General features: G+C 29.9%; 1 protein-coding gene across 2 annotated transcripts in view; it reads right to left on the bottom strand.

Annotated features, from left to right (window-relative positions):
- Positions 1–197: 197 nt before the first annotated feature.
- Positions 198–19,483, bottom strand: part of LOC143223298 (5'-AMP-activated protein kinase catalytic subunit alpha-2-like) — a 28,897-nt gene continuing 9,611 nt past the window's right edge. For both annotated transcript variants that reach the window (XM_076451093.1, XM_076451094.1), the window contains exons 6-16: positions 19,165–19,234; positions 18,005–18,053; positions 12,441–12,546; positions 12,065–12,170; positions 10,469–10,636; positions 10,271–10,304; positions 8,894–8,980; positions 7,347–7,417; positions 6,248–6,313; positions 2,669–2,759; positions 198–1,662 (exon numbers count right to left, since the gene is read on the bottom strand). In XM_076451093.1, coding sequence (XP_076307208.1) covers positions 1,559–1,662; positions 2,669–2,759; positions 6,248–6,313; positions 7,347–7,417; positions 8,894–8,980; positions 10,271–10,304; positions 10,469–10,636; positions 12,065–12,170; positions 12,441–12,546; positions 18,005–18,053; positions 19,165–19,234 — 952 coding nt within the window. In that variant the 3' untranslated portion in view covers positions 198–1,558. The remainder of the gene's footprint in view (positions 1,663–2,668; positions 2,760–6,247; positions 6,314–7,346; positions 7,418–8,893; positions 8,981–10,270; positions 10,305–10,468; positions 10,637–12,064; positions 12,171–12,440; positions 12,547–18,004; positions 18,054–19,164; positions 19,235–19,483) is intronic.

Below are 19,483 nucleotides of genomic sequence, written 5' to 3'. Positions count from 1 at the left end.
ACTTAGATCATAACTACTACCAGGTTATTGTCTGTTTAGTGGATTGAACTGCACATTCAGATAACATTTTCAATGGTGTTCAAGTAAAAGGCTTCATTTGTGTATATAAATGCATGACATATAAAGACATTCCTATCCCTACTGCTGTTAAGATAGGAATGTTCTTTCGTGCACACAATTTAATTAAAAACATTATATAATCAACCGCATTAATTGGTTGTTATCAAAGGTTGCATAAATATTTTTATTCTCACATGTACATTTGTGAACATTATTTTGCTTTACATCATGGATAATCTGCACAAATTGGAAATCAATTAAAAATACTAAATAATTGATACTCATGATTTCAACCCTCCCTCAGTTTATCTTACAACAGATTTTGTTACAAAAATATACTGTTGCCTACTAAATTAACACAACCTCATCACTTAGTTTGCTTTGGCACCTCCCACATAAAACATTTTGTTTTACACACTTTCAGAAACTGATACAGGTAAAATGGATGTAGTTTCAACACAGTTTTAACTTTTCATGGACAATACAGCATCTAATTGTAGAAATCAAGAAAATTCCATTTGTTCAGAATATGTAAAAACTCGTTTACATTTGTGTGTTGTGGTATTTAAGGTACTACCCCCTTTATTGTTGCATGTTTGGTCCATTATCAACAAAGAAATCTTTCTTCTGTTTGCATTTAGTGTGTGAATGCAACAGCATCTTTATTGACCAAGCAATCCAGAAACTAAAATACTTTATCATATGTAGCTACTAACTATAAGCATTATATCAATCCTGTGAGAATACACTGAATGTGAGTGGATGGAAGTAACGTTTTTCATTCTGCCAATTGTAGATGGATTAATGTTATATATTGTTAAATGTTTACTTAATACATAACTATACCTTTTAATATTTAATGTGTACATGCTATTATTTTACCTATTATCATTGTGATTGAAATGGAGGAAAATAATTTATTTTTACAAGTAATTGCGATTTAATGGTGTATTACTTTTATCAGTGTAAAAAAAAGATATGAAAACAAATATTCACAGTTTTAATGAAGCTGAATTATTTGTCTGTGAAATGTTAAAATTAAAACTTGAACATTACTGCCTCATTCGTAGATATCAATGTACTTCAATACATTTAGTATGAAAAACAAAACAATCACCAGTATTTCTCCAACCTATACATCATCAGTGTATACTGATCTTGAATACAATACAGTTCTTAAAGGTAATTTATAAATACATACATGCTCATATGTGTATAACATTCTCTGGTAGACTCCAATCTTTAGTTGATTGAGATGAATAGCTTTCTAACTAATCCCCCAAAAAATTTATATATATATCTATATATATGTATAAATTCCATACTCAATGACCAGAGAAAGTATTAAAACATTATTTTGATTATAGAACTGAGACAACAAATATTTTACACCAAACGTTGTTTCAGTTTAATCTTCTCTGGAACTCAGCGAAGTCTGAACGAGTACTACACTCCTCCTAATTGTCAATATTGCCATAAAACCAAAAACTGCCACAAGTCAGCGAGCAAGCTGGGTGATAAGAGCTGCACACATTTCAAAAAATTCCATAGTGTGGTGACACTGATTAAAAGCAGCAGAATCGGTGGAGCTGGTCATTGAACCTTTAAAAAAAGGTTGTGTTTATTATTAATGTAGTCTTAACCAATATTTGAATATTATCAAGTATTATCGTTTAGGATGTAATAAACTTCATAATTTCATTTAAAAACCTTTTTAAGCTGTGTACCTAAAATCAATCAACATGAACAGAGAAGAATAACATTGCTGCAAATCGTTTACACAATCTCTACATTTACCACTGTTTACAGAGATTCTGAGTAACATTCAGTTTGTTACAACTTGCTTGAAACTTTACACTTGTAGAATACCACACATCAAATCAAACAGCAAATTCTTAATCTAAATCATACTGTATAAAATATTCATAAATCTATGGCAGTTCGGGAATGTAAAACATAAAAGTTCCCCAAGCTTAAACAAGGGTAAAGACTTAGTTTCCATGACTCTTGACATAAATGGGAATATTAACTACACCAATGTACACACACTAAGTGCTGTTACATTCACATTTCTATGATTCCATAAGTGAAAGCAAAGGAAAACATGTTGGAACATATTGACCACATACAGTGCTATTATGGCATTTCACCCAATAGCAGGGCTTGTCAGGGTAGCTTAGGATGACTGCCTGGACTATATATAAATATATCAGTTTTAATGTACCCCAACTGTTAGTGTATGAACCAGATTAAGAAAGTGAATGATTATTACATTATGTTCTTTCACAATACCTAATAGAAGCTAATACCATACATTACATATTAACAAAATAGTAATTTTTAAAAAAATATTTTACCTGTATACTTTCCCAGAAAATTGCATGCGACATATTACGTACTGAAAATATTGTGATTTAAGAAAAGTAAGAAACAAAGGTTTACAACTGACTTCTTTTATAATTCACTGTAGTAATTTTTACCTGTTAGCTAAATCTGGTGATTCACCCTACTGGAGTAACAGGAGGAGTCTACTTTGTGGTTTCTCTACACTCAACTGTGTAAATAAAATTATGCTAACTATAGCTTAACTGGAAAGAACTTCACTCACTTGAGTCCAGATTATCATCACTATCTAAGGACTTGAAATCCAGTAGGTAACTTTTATAGTCAACTTGATATAGCTGAAGGCTCATCTTAACCTGTTGAAAAACATGGTTGTCTAAACATTTTATAAGTTGAAAAAATATATATCAAAACTGGAGATTAGCTGAAAACATTATATAATCACTGTTCTTACTCAATAACAAAAAATTGTTTAAGTAATGCTTCAGGAATTGAAATAAAGTGAAACAAATTTATAGAGCATAATACAAAGAGAAATACAGTTCATATTACTTGCAAATACTTTTAAAAACTTATTTATACAGTATACAAACTGCAAATAAGTTGGTGTTGAAACTGACAAGAGACTACACACAATTTTACATGATGTAAATACAATCATGACATGCCTCAAATATTTAAACACCACATTAGGAAACTGAAAATACATGCTTGTGTGATAAATAACTACCCAATAAGTGTCAGATATTTAAAGAAAATCATACAATGCTTACCATTCAAAGATGACCATAAATTAAGTAGCTAACACAGTTACTGGAGTGTAATATATTTTTTTGTCTATTACTTGTTGGTAAACACTGAGTTACTAATCTTTTACAATGTACTACTTGCAAGTCAACAGTTATTAATCCCATACCATTATATTATGTGCCTGTGAAAACCATCTGTTCACCATAAAATTGTAAAGAATATAAACTGTTTCTAGGTTAACACATTTTTGGCAGAGTTTTCACATACACAAGATGTGTATGTTTTCTAAAGCAGTGGTTCCCAACCAGTTAGAGTTCCAGGGAGTGCAAGATAACATTGGTTTTGGCCACCTTCACCTTTATTCTTAAATAAATAAATTACTGTGAGGGGTGCGGGGGCATAAAAAAGGTTGGGAACCACTGTTCTAAAGTATGCATGAAATTATTTCTCCCCCCCCCTTCCCCCAATACTACTTCATTTTCACAGCATTATTACATACATGTTCATGAAAACAGTTAAGTCCCATAGCTAAAATCAGAAATATATAAAACTTATTGTGGACATGGAATATTTGTGCTGTCTGTCTAATGTTCTACTTATAAAATCATAGTGCAGCACAGTTACAATGGACACAATAATGCTTTAAATATGAAGTTACTTTGTAGTTTAAATGTTCCATATCTTACAGTAAGAAATCAATGAAAACAAAACAGCCAACTGCAGTTTCTACTAAACATATGACCTTGAGACTTGCTTTTTTTATATATTTTTATGAGCACTACAAGATTCAAGCCAATTCTCTATAGTTACAAGAACCTTCAAAACTAGTGCGCAATTCATTACGCCTCCAATGTAATTGTTATAGATAAGCATAATGATGAAACTTAAATATATACTAGTGGCTTTAAACTAAATCTGTACAAATGTACTTCATATCATGGAGCTCACCAAATCACCACAGGTGGTTAAAGTAGTCGACTCATAATTCGAGGGTCACGGGTTTGAATTCCTGTCATACTAAACATGCTTGCCCTTTCAGCTGTGGGGGCATTATATTGTGACAGTTAATCCCACTATTCGTTGATAAAAGAGTTGGTGGTGGGTGGTGATGACTAGTTGCCTTCCCTCTAGTCTTACACTGTTAAATTAGGGAAGGCTAGCACAGATAGCCCTCGTGTAGCTTTGTGCAAAATTCAAAAACCAAACCACAGGACTAATGCATTAACATTTTTCCCAATACTCTTATTATTCTTCCAGATAAAGTTTTATGGAGGAGAGTTTAAACATTGCTAGCTCTTAATTTGTTGAACTACATTCTTTTTGCTTGTTCATTATTGACCCTGAAATGCTCTACACAGAAGTAACTTGACTGCATGACCAAAGTTTATTGAACTACCCTTAAAGCTTTTAGTTTTGTCAGATTATGCTTTATTTCACAGCTAGTCAAGGCAACTCATGTGGATTAGTCAAGTATAAACCCATGAAGAAAGCAAGGTTATTTTCATCACGTTCCTTCTCCTTCAAGTATAATTTAAGAGGAAGGAGGAAAAACGTAACACATGAAATTGTGTGACTTCCCATATTAAATTATGAGTCTCACTCTTGCAAAATTGATAATGAATGCTAGTAAACACAACAGGCTGATAATGTAAGTATTTATTCTCATGAAACCAATTTTTTGAAAACCTCATGCCCTGTCCTTAGACTTAAACTGTTTTTCAAACATGCTTTAACTTTCCATATGTAGATTTTGTCATTTTGACTAACCTTTAAGGTAGCATATTCCCTTTACATAGTTTTATCTTGATTGATCTTTTTGTTTGTTTGTTTATTTTTGAATTTTGCACAAAGCTACACGAGGGCTATCTGTGCTAGCCGTCCCTAATTTAGCAGTGTAAGACTAGAGGGAAGGCAACTAGTCATCACCACCCACCCCCAACTCTTGGGCTACTCTTCTTGATCTTTTTATCAAAGACATTCATACTGTGCTTTTTGTGTGAAAATATATTGAAATAGATACAAAGACATATTGTAACACATGCACAACATTACTACTATGGTTAATTTACATATTATAAAATAAAGAAATGTCTTATGTTCCTGATAATTCTATAAACATGACTAAATGCTCCTGAAAATGGGTCCAGACTTTGATGGGATGTGAAGAATTAGTCTGAAGGAAAACTCTGAAAATTAATTCAAGGTCAAATTACAACACAAATGAATATGCCCTAAGTAGGTTAATAGTGATTTAATAAGAATGAAACCTCTTATCAACTTTACCTTAGTAAACACTACAGTTACAACAACAATGCATATTTATATAAACTGTTACGTCTATAACATCAAGTTAAAAAAATGTGTTTAAAGGCATTGAGATGGAAAAACCTTTTATTTTTCATACTTTTTAAGGGTTTTAAGTTCATCTAAGATTTTTTTGTACTAAATATTCAATAAAAAGGGTTAAGGATCCAAAATATGTAAAAAATAAACTAACATTTAAAGATAATGTACTGTTACAATACAAGCTGTGGTTTACTTTCTTTTTAAACCACAATGCATCATCCATGTGGGAAAATAACCATTTTCACAGTGTGAAACCAACAAGTACACCAGTTCATTTTGTAACATGACAATAGTGCATATGTACCTGATACACATAAAATAAAATGACTTGTCTTTCAAAAATTATACATATTTTATATGGATACACAAGCTAGATGGAGCAATGTACTTACAGGTATAAATAATAAATGCATTATTGGTGAGAAAAAGTTTAGTAAAGTATTATTAAAACTTGAAATGCATCTGTATAGGATTCTGTCTTTTTGGTTAAACCATGGGCCTTGAGATTACCCACAGTCCACCAATGGCTGCATCAGGCATTGCACTAATTTTCTTAAAAGATCTGATAACAATTCATAAACTTAATGTGTCATTGTACATTACAGATGAAAGATCTGGCTGCAATCAAATATCTTAAATAAATACAGTAATAAGTTTACAGTGTAACAATCCTTTTGTGTTTTTCTTTCTGGGTATTACACCTTTATACGTTGCATCATCAACTACAGGATGAAAGTAAATTACTTACGTATTTTGAGGTTACTGGATTTTTTCTGCGAACCCGAATATGGAAAGGATTAACAGCCTTCCACTCCTATATTTCAGTTATACACAAAATAATACTTCAGTAATTTTCCTGAAATATTACAAATAATAAACAGTTTCTGTATGAAAATTAAACAAAACAAACTGTGATTTATCACTTGTAATTAAATTTATACTTACACAATTATTCTAGAAAGCTGAAGTATAAACCTACAATAAGCACCACAATGCTATGTGGAGATTCCTTTTGAACTGATTAGTGAATCTCAGTTACTGAGAAGTAAAATATTAACATTCTTGTTGCAAGTTCAATAAATTAAGAGGGCAATTTGTTCCAGTTTTACTTTTCCAAGAATTAAAACATGTCACCAATCTCCAAAACTTAGTCTTATACTACTACAGTAGTCTAACATGTTGCTTATTTACAATTCTGATTAGTTCTGGCTCTGATTAAATTAATTTTCTTTAACTCAAATTACCTGAAATACAGGGACAATGCTTAAGCCAAACTTGTAACACATCATTAGATAATAACAATCTTAAAATCATTGAAAGAAACAAATTACAGAAACATCATATTACACCACACAACAGTGTTATCAATTTAAATAAGAAACATTAGGTTAGTTAACAAGCAGAGAAAAAGATACAGAAATGCACAATTTTTTTTACTAGGATTCTACACCTTGCAGTTTGTGGAAAACAAATATCTTTTTTTACGTAATTATGATAAAACTGTAAGAATAACATAATAGAGATTTCAATTCAAAAGTTACAATATTTCATTAATATAGCATCTATGCAGGTTACAAGATAAACTATACATCATTTAAAATCAGAAAACCATGTATCAGTAGTTACCACTTATTTGATATTAGAGATTCCTATATAATTAAATGAATACAAAAATAAACTTGAAATTGTATAGTTCCATTCCACATGTATTTTTTTTTCCTTTATGACTATTCAACTAAAACAAGGAAAGAATATAAATGTTTGTATAAATACAAACACACATTACTTCAACTGAAAAATTCAAAATCTGTAATGTCTTTAAATTAATTAACCTAAAAACCACTTACAAAATCCAAAGCCTTCATAGCCCTGAACACCTCACTCATAATATCATATGGCTTGCTCTGTGACCTGATACCTGCGAAAGAAAGCATTTAATAAATACTTTATTTATAGTTACGCTTATACACACACACACACACACTGAAATTAAGTGAGAAAATCACCTTTGTTCTTAACAATAAAAATTTTGGGTTTGATTATTATTAAATTTGAAGCATAATATAAAGTCAACAAATTCCATGTGTCATTCAAAATACTATTAGGTTGAGGAATAATTCGTGAGCGTTTTTAAATAATTTCATTCAAGCATTACATGCAAGACTATACAATACTTCAATGCATGAACACATTACACCCAAAACATTTATTATGATACTTTATTTCATGTAATACCTAGGTATATAGTATGCATTGTTGTAAACGAAATTGCAAGAAATTAAATCACGAAAAGCAGATGGTGTCGAAAATGCTCGATTTTGTCCACTTGACATTCTATTTAATGAGCTGAAAATGAAAGCAAATATTAAAGACATATGAAAATCAAACACACCATCTATTAGAGCAAAAAATTATCTACCAAATGACATGAAATATTTTGTGAAAGCGTTTCATTTATGAATATTTTTTTTTACTTGAAAAAACGCTCACGAATTATTCCTCAACCCAATAGAAAAACTATGCAAACTGTCATTTTTTGTGCTGAATATTATTTTATGCAACAAGCTGTGTTTACAAGTCAGATACTAGTTTTTTAAAATACAATTTTATATACATAAAATATACTTTTCAGAAACTGTCTTATTAGCTCTGCCAATGAAGGTGTGTGTGTGTGTGTGTGTGTGTGTGTGTGTGTGTGTGTGTGTGTGTTGGTTAGCAATATTTCTTGAAAACAGCTGAATAAAATTGGACAAAAGTTGGTATATATCTGGATTGACCCAACAAACAAGTGATTAATTTATGGTCTCAAAAATCCAAAGAAATCCCCCTCTGTTAACATGGGGAACCAATTTTTCAAACTATTTTTGGTCTGTAACTTAAAGATGATCAGTTTTTGATTAAACTTGATAGACATATGTAAAGTATTTTCCTCATCCTGCAAAAAGTGGTTAGTGTCCGTTGATAAATACAGATGTACAGATACATTTTCATATTTTTTGAGAGCCAAATATGGTTAACAACGTTTGGCAAAGGTATACACTCTACTGAATGCTTCTCTAGTTAGAACAAAGCAATTCATTTTACACAGAAAAGCTCTTAACACCAAATATAAACCACAAAGAGAGTAAGATATCTCAATTCAAAGTTTTTGGTCATTACACTACATATTTCATGAAAATATTCAATGTTACATAAAACTAAGTAGATATTGTACACACATTCAAAAAGGGGGGAAAAAAATCAAATAAAATAAACAAGCAAGCAGCATTAATTGTCTGTTGTTAAATGCAAAGCTACACAATACACTATCTGTGTTATGCTACCAATGGTATCAAAACCTGATTTTCAGCAAACATCAATATAAGAAATCAAAATCACATGAAAACAGCCATACCAAGGTGCCATTTAGCCCTTTTCACAGGTGTTCCTTTATTCTTATCTACACTGTTACCAACAGGTCCACTCTGCCAGCGTTGACGCCCTACAGTTTATAGAGATAACCATTAATTTCATGTCTGAAAAAACTCAGTATTTTATGAAATTCAGAGTGCAAGTTTAACTTTCGTCTATGCTGAACAAAAAAAAAAAAAAACTTACAAAGATAGCAGTAACTAATTGCAGTCACACTTGCTTTACACTTTCAGAATTTATTCCTAAAAGGACTTGGAAGTTACTTCTTAAATACAAGCTCAAATAGACTAATGTAAATAAATTATCACAAACTCCCAAAAAAGTTTGAAGCTAATAAAAATAACTAAAACTTTTTAAACTTTTACTTGAAGAATGTGTCGTCCTAAGGAAAAGTGAAACATTCAAAAACAATTATATACTAATAAGGAATTAATAGTAAAAATAATAAATATGAAACATGCAACACTAGAATTGATACACAATTAAAAACATTTTTAATTAAGCCAAACCTATGGCCTCTACACCTTTTAACATTTACCACATCATCATCTGGCATGAACATGCAACACATGAATGTCATATTTACTATTGTACTTGTCATGTACTTGAGTGTTAGTTTACATTTCTGCAAAATCTCAGATGAGGTCCCGTCACATTCTTACATAAGCATTTTCCTGGCCTTCATTTCTAATAATTCATTCAATAACATATTGTCTTTCTTTAAACGTTGATATTTCTAGAGATTCACGGCTATTATTTGCTCTAATACCTTTAGTTTGAGTCAATATTATTGTTTTATAACAGAATTTTTAGTTCTTTCATTTTTTAAATATCAGTTACGTTCTGCTAACAATATTTCATGTTAAGTCTGTCCAATATAAACATTTCCACATTCACATTAAATTTTATGAATGCCATCTTTTACCATTAACTGCATATTATTTTTAATGTTATATAAAATTTTTAAATACTTTATTCATCAGTTTAAGTATAGCATAAAATGTCTGTTGTTTTTTATATACTTTAAATGAATTAGAAGTTAAACCTTGAACACGTGGCAACACTAAATATTACCTTTTGTCATAACTAGGTTTGAAGGCAATACTTTGATACACTATTACACACAAGTGAAACTGTTAATAGCTTTATCTGCTATAGTTAGGTTAAATCCTATTTAACCATTATATATTTCATTAGTAACAATTCATTTTTCAAGTCTTCTTGGTTTGTACATATCTTCAAACTTCTATGAACATATTTGTAAAATGCAGACTGTTTTGGATTTCAGTAGAAAAAGAATCGAGAAACTTCCATTTCATTCATTATATATATATTTTCATTTATGTAATCCAAAGCTCACCCTTCAACTGCTCTGGATGAGGCCTGCCAGGACTCTGAAAAATATAATAAAAACATTAGAAGGAACTGTATAGTAAGTTTACTTTGTTTTAAAATTAATACAATATATAAAGCATGTATCAAATATAAAAAATGAAATATACATATGGAAACTGAATTATAGATTTTTATTTGTTAATTCTTTTTTCCAACTACTTACTTCAGCTATGGATGAAGGAGGGCTTGATGGCAAGTAGAAGTCTTTAATGTCACATTTTGATTCAAACTGTTTGTTGTCAATGATAAGATGGTAGGCAATAGCTAACTGATCATGAGGATCTCCACTTAACAAAGCACTGTGTACCTCCTTCTCCTGGACTCCAAATTTCTGAAAAAAGACATTTAGGCAAATTACTGGTTCAAGCAGCTTTGTATTGCAAGACCTATAATCTCAATGTATAAAAGCAATCTCCAAAACAATTACAGGTCATGTTTCCACCTTGTTTTGTTGTATAAATAACCAGTTAAATATGGAATAAGCATTTTCCATAAAATAACTAAAGCTAATTTAACTTTGACAGGATTAAACACTTTCCAATACAGCTAAGTTGGTTTAAGTATTAACACTTTACAGTATACTTAAAATTAACTTAAATACTGACAGTATTAAATACTATACACAGCATAGCTGGAATTATTTTATATACTTACAGTATTACAGATAATGTACATTATAGATGAAGTTGAGTTATGCACTAACAGCATTAAACATTGTCCACAATATAGCTCAATTTAACTTATATGCTGACAGAATAAAACTGCTCACAATACAGATGAAGTTAATTTATGCACTAACAACATTAAACATTGTGCACATTAAAGATGAGTTGGTTCATATGATTCCAGAATTAAACATTTTCCATTCTAGAGCTGAAGTTAAAATAGGTACTGGTATTATTAAACGTTGTCCACAATACAGCTAAAGTTAATTTTTGTAACAACAGTATTAATCAATGTTTACAGTGCAGATGAAATTAGTTTATGTACTGACAGCATTAAACACTATACATAGCAATGTACATTATAGGTGAAGTTGACTTAGACACTAACAGCATTAAACATTGTCCACAATGCAGTTAACTTATATGCTGACATAATTAAACATTGTGCACAGTAAAGATGAGTTAAACTCATATCCTTACAGAATTTTAAACATTGTTCACAATACAGCTGAAATTAAACACTATACACAGCACAAACAAATTTATTTAATTTATGCACTGTCAGTATTAAATACTGTACACAGTACACATGAAGTTAACTTATGTACTGATAATATTAAACACTGTCCACATGAAGTTAACTTTCATAGTGACTCTTCTTGCACATGACAACAGTAATATACATGAAAACTGGCTGTTAGGTCAATGATTATGTGTGACATCGTTATAAATAGTTGTGTTATGTAGTAGTTTTATTGTGTATGATAAACTGATGAAAAGTCAAATTTATATTTTAAAATGTCCCACAGGTGTCATGCCACATGTTAGAAGTAATTTTTACCAAACTGGCATTATACCTCCTACTGGGTTGTACAGAGTTAACTGTGAAATTGTAAAAAATCAAATCACCAGACTGTAATGTAGTTTACATCTTATTATATTAGTTATAGAATAGTGTGTATTAATCAACTGATATATAACCATACTGAAGCACAAACTGAAACATTAATGGAGCACCTGCTTAACTAATTACATTTTCTTTCCTAATAAAGTTGAATGGCTAGCAATTTACACACTGCAGACTGACTTCTTACCTCACAGACTTCATAAACAGCATCAGTATCAATTATTGAAGCATCAGTGTCATTAGGTGAGGGAAACAAGTACACAGCAAGGTCTTTTTTGAACCAATCATGGTTTCTGTAAAAAAATTTTAACTATAATATCTGCACTAAAGTTGCAGGTATTAAAACTTTACAAATATATACAATAACACTTGCAAATCTAGCTAAAGTACACATATTGTTTAAGCAATACAGTTTCTTCACAAAATGCAAAATTAAAAATGAAGAAATCACAAGAAAAATTCATTCTTTCAATACTTTCTCATTTGGAAAAATTAAGCACATTTCAACTCTCAATGAACTAAGTTTTTCTTTTGTATGTTCTAAAATTGGGAATATCTCTTACTTGATATCCTCCATTGTTGCTCTTTTCATAGGGTCCACCTGCAGCATGTGACACAACAAACTGACAACAGACTTGTTCAGGTAGTCAGGGATAGGAAAAACTCCCGCTGAAATTAGTTAGGGCAAATTAGACAAGGGACTAATGCCAGCAGGTAAAACTAGATTTGAGATAAACTTTAACAAGAATAATATACTTTGAAAATAACACAATCAAGAGAAACTCTTTTAGAATGGACATCATTTTGTGTGCATTTTAAGAAGGTTTCAGTGAGTTACATTCGAAACTTAATTAAACTACTATCTCATCACAGTACATAAATAAACTTGGCATAAACATTCAGCTAACAATCTTAACATTACATAATTTTAAGTTTATTTTGTAAAGCATTATTTTAAAAAAATCATTCCGTTTCCCCTAGAATGAGAATTGTGACATTTCCTCTTTATGCATCACCTCTTCTCTACTTTATTTAGCACTTCTACAATAAATATAAAAGTTAACACACATAAGTTATTCTTTATAATGTTTTCATCACTCAGGCAAAGCATAATTTTTATAGTCTTCAATCTTATTTGGTTACAAAACCATCAAATAGAAAGCCAGACCCCATTTGCCATACACACCTCTTACATTCTCTCCTTTAGAAATTACCAATAGTTGACATGTTATTCATAACAAATAGAAAAACCAAAGTTTTAATATGTCAAATAATGTATTAAATTGCATTGTTTCTGTTTTTCTTGTGAAAAGAACTGTCTATTTCTCTTTCAGTTCAAACTTTATTCTCACAGGAAACACATCAATGAATTTAGCTGCATTTTTTATTACTTTTGTTGCACGGTTAGAAAGCCAGAATAACTGTTATAGTTATGACACATTGTTTCTTTAGATGTTAGTAATCTGTGTTCTTTGGTGGATTATTTAATTAAATGAAAACACATTTACTGCAGTACTACCATTAGTGCAAAGAAATAGGGTTAAGTGTCATTCATCAACAGTCAACAGCAAAAGAAAGATAAAGGTGAGCACTTTAATTCTTGTTTTCATGTGTTTATATTCTTTATTTATCATTATAAAAGTAACCAAAACATAAAAACTAGAAACTTTTTAGGTTGGATAAGGTAGAGTAAATAATTTTTTTTCAAGAGATACACTCAAGTTTCCCATGCATCATGTAATGTGTATGGTAATATGAGCTCCACATTTGCCATATGATTTGCAAATTTGTTGATGGAATATTAATTTAGATACAGTTGAAATGGCAATAAAACAGTAAAATTAAAGTATAAACAGATGTATACTGTTAAAATTTTAAAGCTCTTTAGGATATACAAAAGCAGTTTTATGTTAGGATAAAAATAAAAAACTATTTATCTTTATTTGAATTTTGTGTGGCAGTTACAAGGCCAGCTAAATTGATCAACCTTGTGCACAGACTAGGAAAGAGTGAATAACATAAAAAGTTAGCATTTTCTCAGACTGAAAATGCATTTTTTGTAAGATATTTATCTCCTCTCACACAAAGCTACCTAAATCTTCTTGCTACCTCTAAGCATTGCTGGAAAACTTTTCAATGTTCAGACCACCAGTTTATATACCCTACCAATTGCATTCCACTGTTGAACATGTACATGGCATGTAACTAACCTCCACCATTAATATAGTGCTACCTATAATGATGCAGCTAGCTCCTCTGCTATGCCTGCTCAATCCTTACTTTTGAGAATTGGCAGGCTCTAAAAGAAGAACATAGGAAGTGAAAGGTTTCTTCAGGGGTTCTCCCACCTGCATGTCCATGAGCAGTATCCCATTATCAGCAGTAAAAAAAAATAAAAGAGGATGTCTGAAAAGAAAACATAAATGAAAGGAAGTAATAAGATATACCCCCAGTCAAAGTTGAATGAATTTTTGTATAACTGCTACAGAAGGGACATAATATTCACCTGAGAAAGTTACATCCAGATCATGCAGACAATGAGTGACAAAGATTCTTAGAGTATTCTACATTCTGGGCTGAATGACCTTCTCCAATGGACAGCAAGCAACCTTCCTAACAAGTTGATGAACTTAACCAGGGACATGACAGTAGATACAACATGGGAAACAGAAGGGTTTCAGGAAATAAAAAGTTGGAATTTTAAACTCCAAAAGGAAGCAGTACACGTCACATAACACTGTAAGGAGAAAAAACAGAACAAAGAAGCTAATCAGAATCAGGTAGTAAATGGAAGGTAAGGATATTGTTATGAACACAGAAAAAAAATGACTACAATAAGATTCCAACTAGGTAAATCAAAGGAACATGGAGGATTCATGACTCGAAATAATTAGAAAAGGAAGGAAATCATGATGGAAAACAACACCTTATGAAACTAGAAGAAATGGAATGTGTTAGACAAAGTTGCCAAAAAGCCCTTGTCAACCATCAGCAAAAAACTGAAAAAGATGAGATATGAAAGGATGGGAAGAACAGAAATAACATCAAAGAGATCAAAGGCAGAAAGTAAACCATTACTTTTGGTAAATGGTACTGATGGTATAAGAATGGAAAGATATAACATGTGGAGTTAGTCCCTGGGCAATGCTTAGAGGGCAGGAAGATGACTGAGACATCTCTGTGTGAAGGAGATAAGACCATATCAAAATATAAAGTTCATTGAAAAAATATTGTTCTAAAATAACACAGGCCTGCAAATTTAAACTTTGTAAATTTGACTGGCATTAATAACAGATTTTCTATAATAATTCAGCTACTCAGATTTCAAATACAATATTCATTTTTCTCTATCATGTAATAATTTTTTACAAATCAGGTAAAACAAATGTACTTAAATTATTTAATTTATCACAATGATAATTCTTTATTATTGTGTTTGTTAATTAAAATATAAATAAATTGAAGAAAAGGAAAGAACAGTGGTGTCAAACGAACATGCATCCTCATTCATCCTGATGTTCTTTGTAAAATCTACATCTCGTAACTATACGTTGTGGTATTTTTTTATTTATTGCATTAAAAAAATTTATGAAAAAACCTGTACATTATGGATATCATTTTCAGACTCAGCTGTAGAAAATGTAAAAATTTCAAGGCAATAAAACCATCACAGGCCCATATTATTTAGGTTATAGAAATTACACAAATGAAATTTAAACATTTTGAGATAAATAAAAATATTATAAATGTTAACATGAAAATAACTGTGCACACAGATTAGTAAATAAAACTACTATGATATATAATCCCAGAGAAATCTTTATTAACCTAATTACTACTTGCTACTAACTTTCTGTGCAGCAAATACAACTCTTACTATATTTCATTCCAACAATAAAACTAGTGGATGAAATTGTTTGAAAATTCATAAGAACTTTCATAACTGTATGTAATTTAAGAAACATAAAACCTGTCACTTTGATAAATGTAGATTTTCTGCATTATGATCTTTAATATCTTGGAAATTATTAGGTAACTGTATTTATAAGACATGATTATTATATTTATATTTGTTCCAGATTTGAACTTCTTACTTTTTATGTTTTAATACATTATTTGAAAAACTCTTAAAAACTTTTTATCATCCATAAAATGCTAATTTTGTCTATCTTTAATTTTTTAATAATCACTTACTATCCTTATGATTTCAAGTGATACATAAGTATATCTAAATAATAAATTATTTTTTATTTCTAAATATAATGTCACGTTTATATGGATACATAAACATTTTAGTTTTGTTTCATAAATGTATTTTTATTTCAAGTTTATGCTTCACTGCAGCAATACTTTTGCTGACTGTGCCAATAAAAAAACTGACGTTAGCTGCAAAAACTTTGTACATCTGCTGTAAACTATTATGCCTGTTGGGGTTTACTCTTGTTCAGTGCACCACAGGTGTATTTGAACATTACTGTAGATATGATAGTATGACAGCTTTTCAGTACTTGAATATCATTTCTTTGAACTTCTAAACAAGTTTATTTCAACAAATGTCCTTGAATGTTGTTTCACTATGCAGAGAAAACTTTAATTGCCTCAAATCCTAGTACAAGAGAATACCAACGAATACAGACAATTACAAAAAAATCACTTTACAACACTTCTCAGGTTAGTCCCGGTCACATTCCTCTCATTATAGGAAAGATTTATATTAGAATTTAAAACTTAAACTGTGAAAATATCAAAGCTTCCTCTGTACTATGAGACAAGTGTTATCAGTCTGTTTCACAATCAACATAAGGGTTTTACTGTTGTCACTTGTACACCATATTTTGAATCCTTTGCAAAATATCAGAACAAAGTTTTTTAAATATCAATTAAGACTGTTTTTATGTATAAAGCAACAACAACAGAAGTATGGGCCTCACTACAACGTAAGAATAATAAGTAGGGAATACATAAAATTTTTAAGTGGTACTACTAGTACGTACATATCACACATGGTTATCATTCTAAATACTGAATCATATTTTTATTATGAACTAAATATAAAATTATGTTGAAATATTGAACTTAAAACTGTTAATTTAAATACAAAAGAATATAAAAATCACAAACTCTAAGTTCAAAGTGCTAAGCCTAATTCACATGAAGACCACATGCCACTCGATCTTAACCCTAACATTCGTGGATCAACTTTTCCCTAAAAATATATATATTTTAAGTTTTCAATATAATGATGAATACAAGTAGCTATATGATACAGCACGATTTAATGTACTACAAATAAATAATAAAAATCTCGTCCCAGTTTTTTTTTTCAAGAAGCAAGTTTTCAAGCCTAATGAAACAAGTACTATTGACCACCACTAAATAAAACCTCTACATAATATAGCAGTTACTATAATATGCATCAAAGGTTTATATTGTATGATCTAGAGAATGTTTCTTCATGTGCTTTGCTTATCTTCTTATGATTTGTCAAACATGAAATACAGCAGTTAGAATAACATAATGTTGAAATTGACATGTTTGAGTAGGATTAGCTAAAAGATTTTCAACTAAGGTTTGACATGCCCAAATGTTATCTTATAAAGAAAACAAACTAAACAAAACATTTAGTTACCAATCATATATGGCAAAACCACTGTTAAAGTGCAAGAAAATTTCTTTTTAAATGTTGAGAAAAAAAAAGGCACTTATTTATAGTCTCAAACATATTTTGGGAATTTTTAAATTAAATTTATCTTCAAACTTCATTAAATAATACTATTTAAAACAAATAATTTAATGTTATGGTACTATTTATAAAAATAACATCTGAAAACCAATAAGTGTTCTCTATACTTTTTTCAATTAACAAATGCAATTTTACCCTCATGATAAGTCAAAATGGTCCTTGCAAGTAAGGGGTTAAAAATGCTTAATTAGAAAAATCTAATTTTTTGTACTATTGTAATGTTACTAAAAGTCTGTCAAATTTTGTGAAGATACATATATACTGTATTATAAGTTATAGCATGAAACCTGTAACAAGAATAAAATGGTTATGAAGTTAGTCAGTACAACTAAGTCTAGGTATTTTATTTTAAAAACATATGTATTGGTACAAACTGCAACTCACATTTGATTTTCCGAAAGAGTGTAGGAACATGTTCGTCATCAAAGGGAAGCTGAAAATTAAACAAAATATTAGTTAAAGTTGATGTTTTAATGTAAGGTTGTTTCTAGCGTATCTAGTTAAAATTACTATACTACCATCCATTTCAAATGAGAGTAAAGTAGTTTTCATTAAAAGTATTAACACATACTAAATATGTAACCCTAAAATATTTCACTTGATGCACAAAACTACAAACATGAAAATATCCACAGTTACAATTATTGAAATTTTAAATTCTCAATTGGAGAGCAATATATTTCATCTTTAATCCAAGTATATGACCATGTATTTTGTTTTTAACAGATCGTTTGTTGGTAAGCACAAAGCTACACAATGGATTATTTGGGCTGTACTCAGCAAGTGTATCAAAACTCAGATTTTAGTGCAATACGTCTTCAGACTTATCACTACACCACTGGAGATGCATTCAAAGAAACTGAGTATTTATTATATTAAACTGATACTTATATTCTGTACATATTGAGCATAAATGTGATTTACTCAAAAATATTACTAAGAACATATAGTTAACTCTTCTACAAACACTTTAGAAATACTTAGTTTGTTATACTTTTACACACGCAAAAAATAAATGATAAAATATGTAAAGCACTTTGAATTATGACATTTTTATTGCTAACAATGCATATACCTTTCTTCATGAAAAAATATGGTGTATGTAACAAAAATATCATATAATTTCCAATGTTACTATAATTAATACACAAGTCATCTTTTCTTTTGAGACTAACACAGAAATAAATAGAAAGCTTTTACTATGGTAAACAGCAACTAGGGTTAAGATCACACAAAATTTCAGAGCTGCAATTTCATGTAAGTACCATAAAATTAAAATATTTTACTTGTAAAAGTTATATAATCTGTAAAAAGTAATTCAGAAGTTTCAAAGTATTTCATCCAGTATTCATTAAATTAGGGACTCAATACATTTTAATAAACAAATAAACTTCAATTTTTTTTAATTAATTAATTTTTGTTTCCAGAAGGATATCTATCTCTATAAAGCAAGATATATCAAGTTATGATCTCCAGGAATTATTTTCTTCTTTCATTTAGATAGAACAAAACGAGATGAAAGTAAACAAAAATATTCAACTTACTGTGCCACAGAGAAGAGCATAAAGAATTATTCCACAGCTCCAGATGTCCACTTCTGGACCAGCATACAACCTTGTCAATATGAAATTATTTCTTTTAATGTTATCACATAAGCACACATTATTTAGGTGCCTGCCTATCTACTAGATACCCAATTCATCCTTGTATAAAATATTACCATATATTCATTTATCAACTAATGCACAAAATAAAACATTTCTGTTATCCATACATGTTTAAGTCACACCAAAACATTTTCTACAAGTGTATTAAAAACTGTTGTTATTAAAAAATAATAATAATATATTTAGTTTTAAAAGG

Source organism: Tachypleus tridentatus, chromosome 8 (genome assembly GCF_004210375.1).
Source record: "Tachypleus tridentatus isolate NWPU-2018 chromosome 8, ASM421037v1, whole genome shotgun sequence".
NCBI classification, from domain to species: domain Eukaryota; kingdom Metazoa; phylum Arthropoda; class Merostomata; order Xiphosura; family Limulidae; genus Tachypleus; species Tachypleus tridentatus.
The sequence above is the reverse complement of the archived record's forward strand: the minus strand, read 5'-3'. Positions and strand labels throughout refer to the sequence as shown.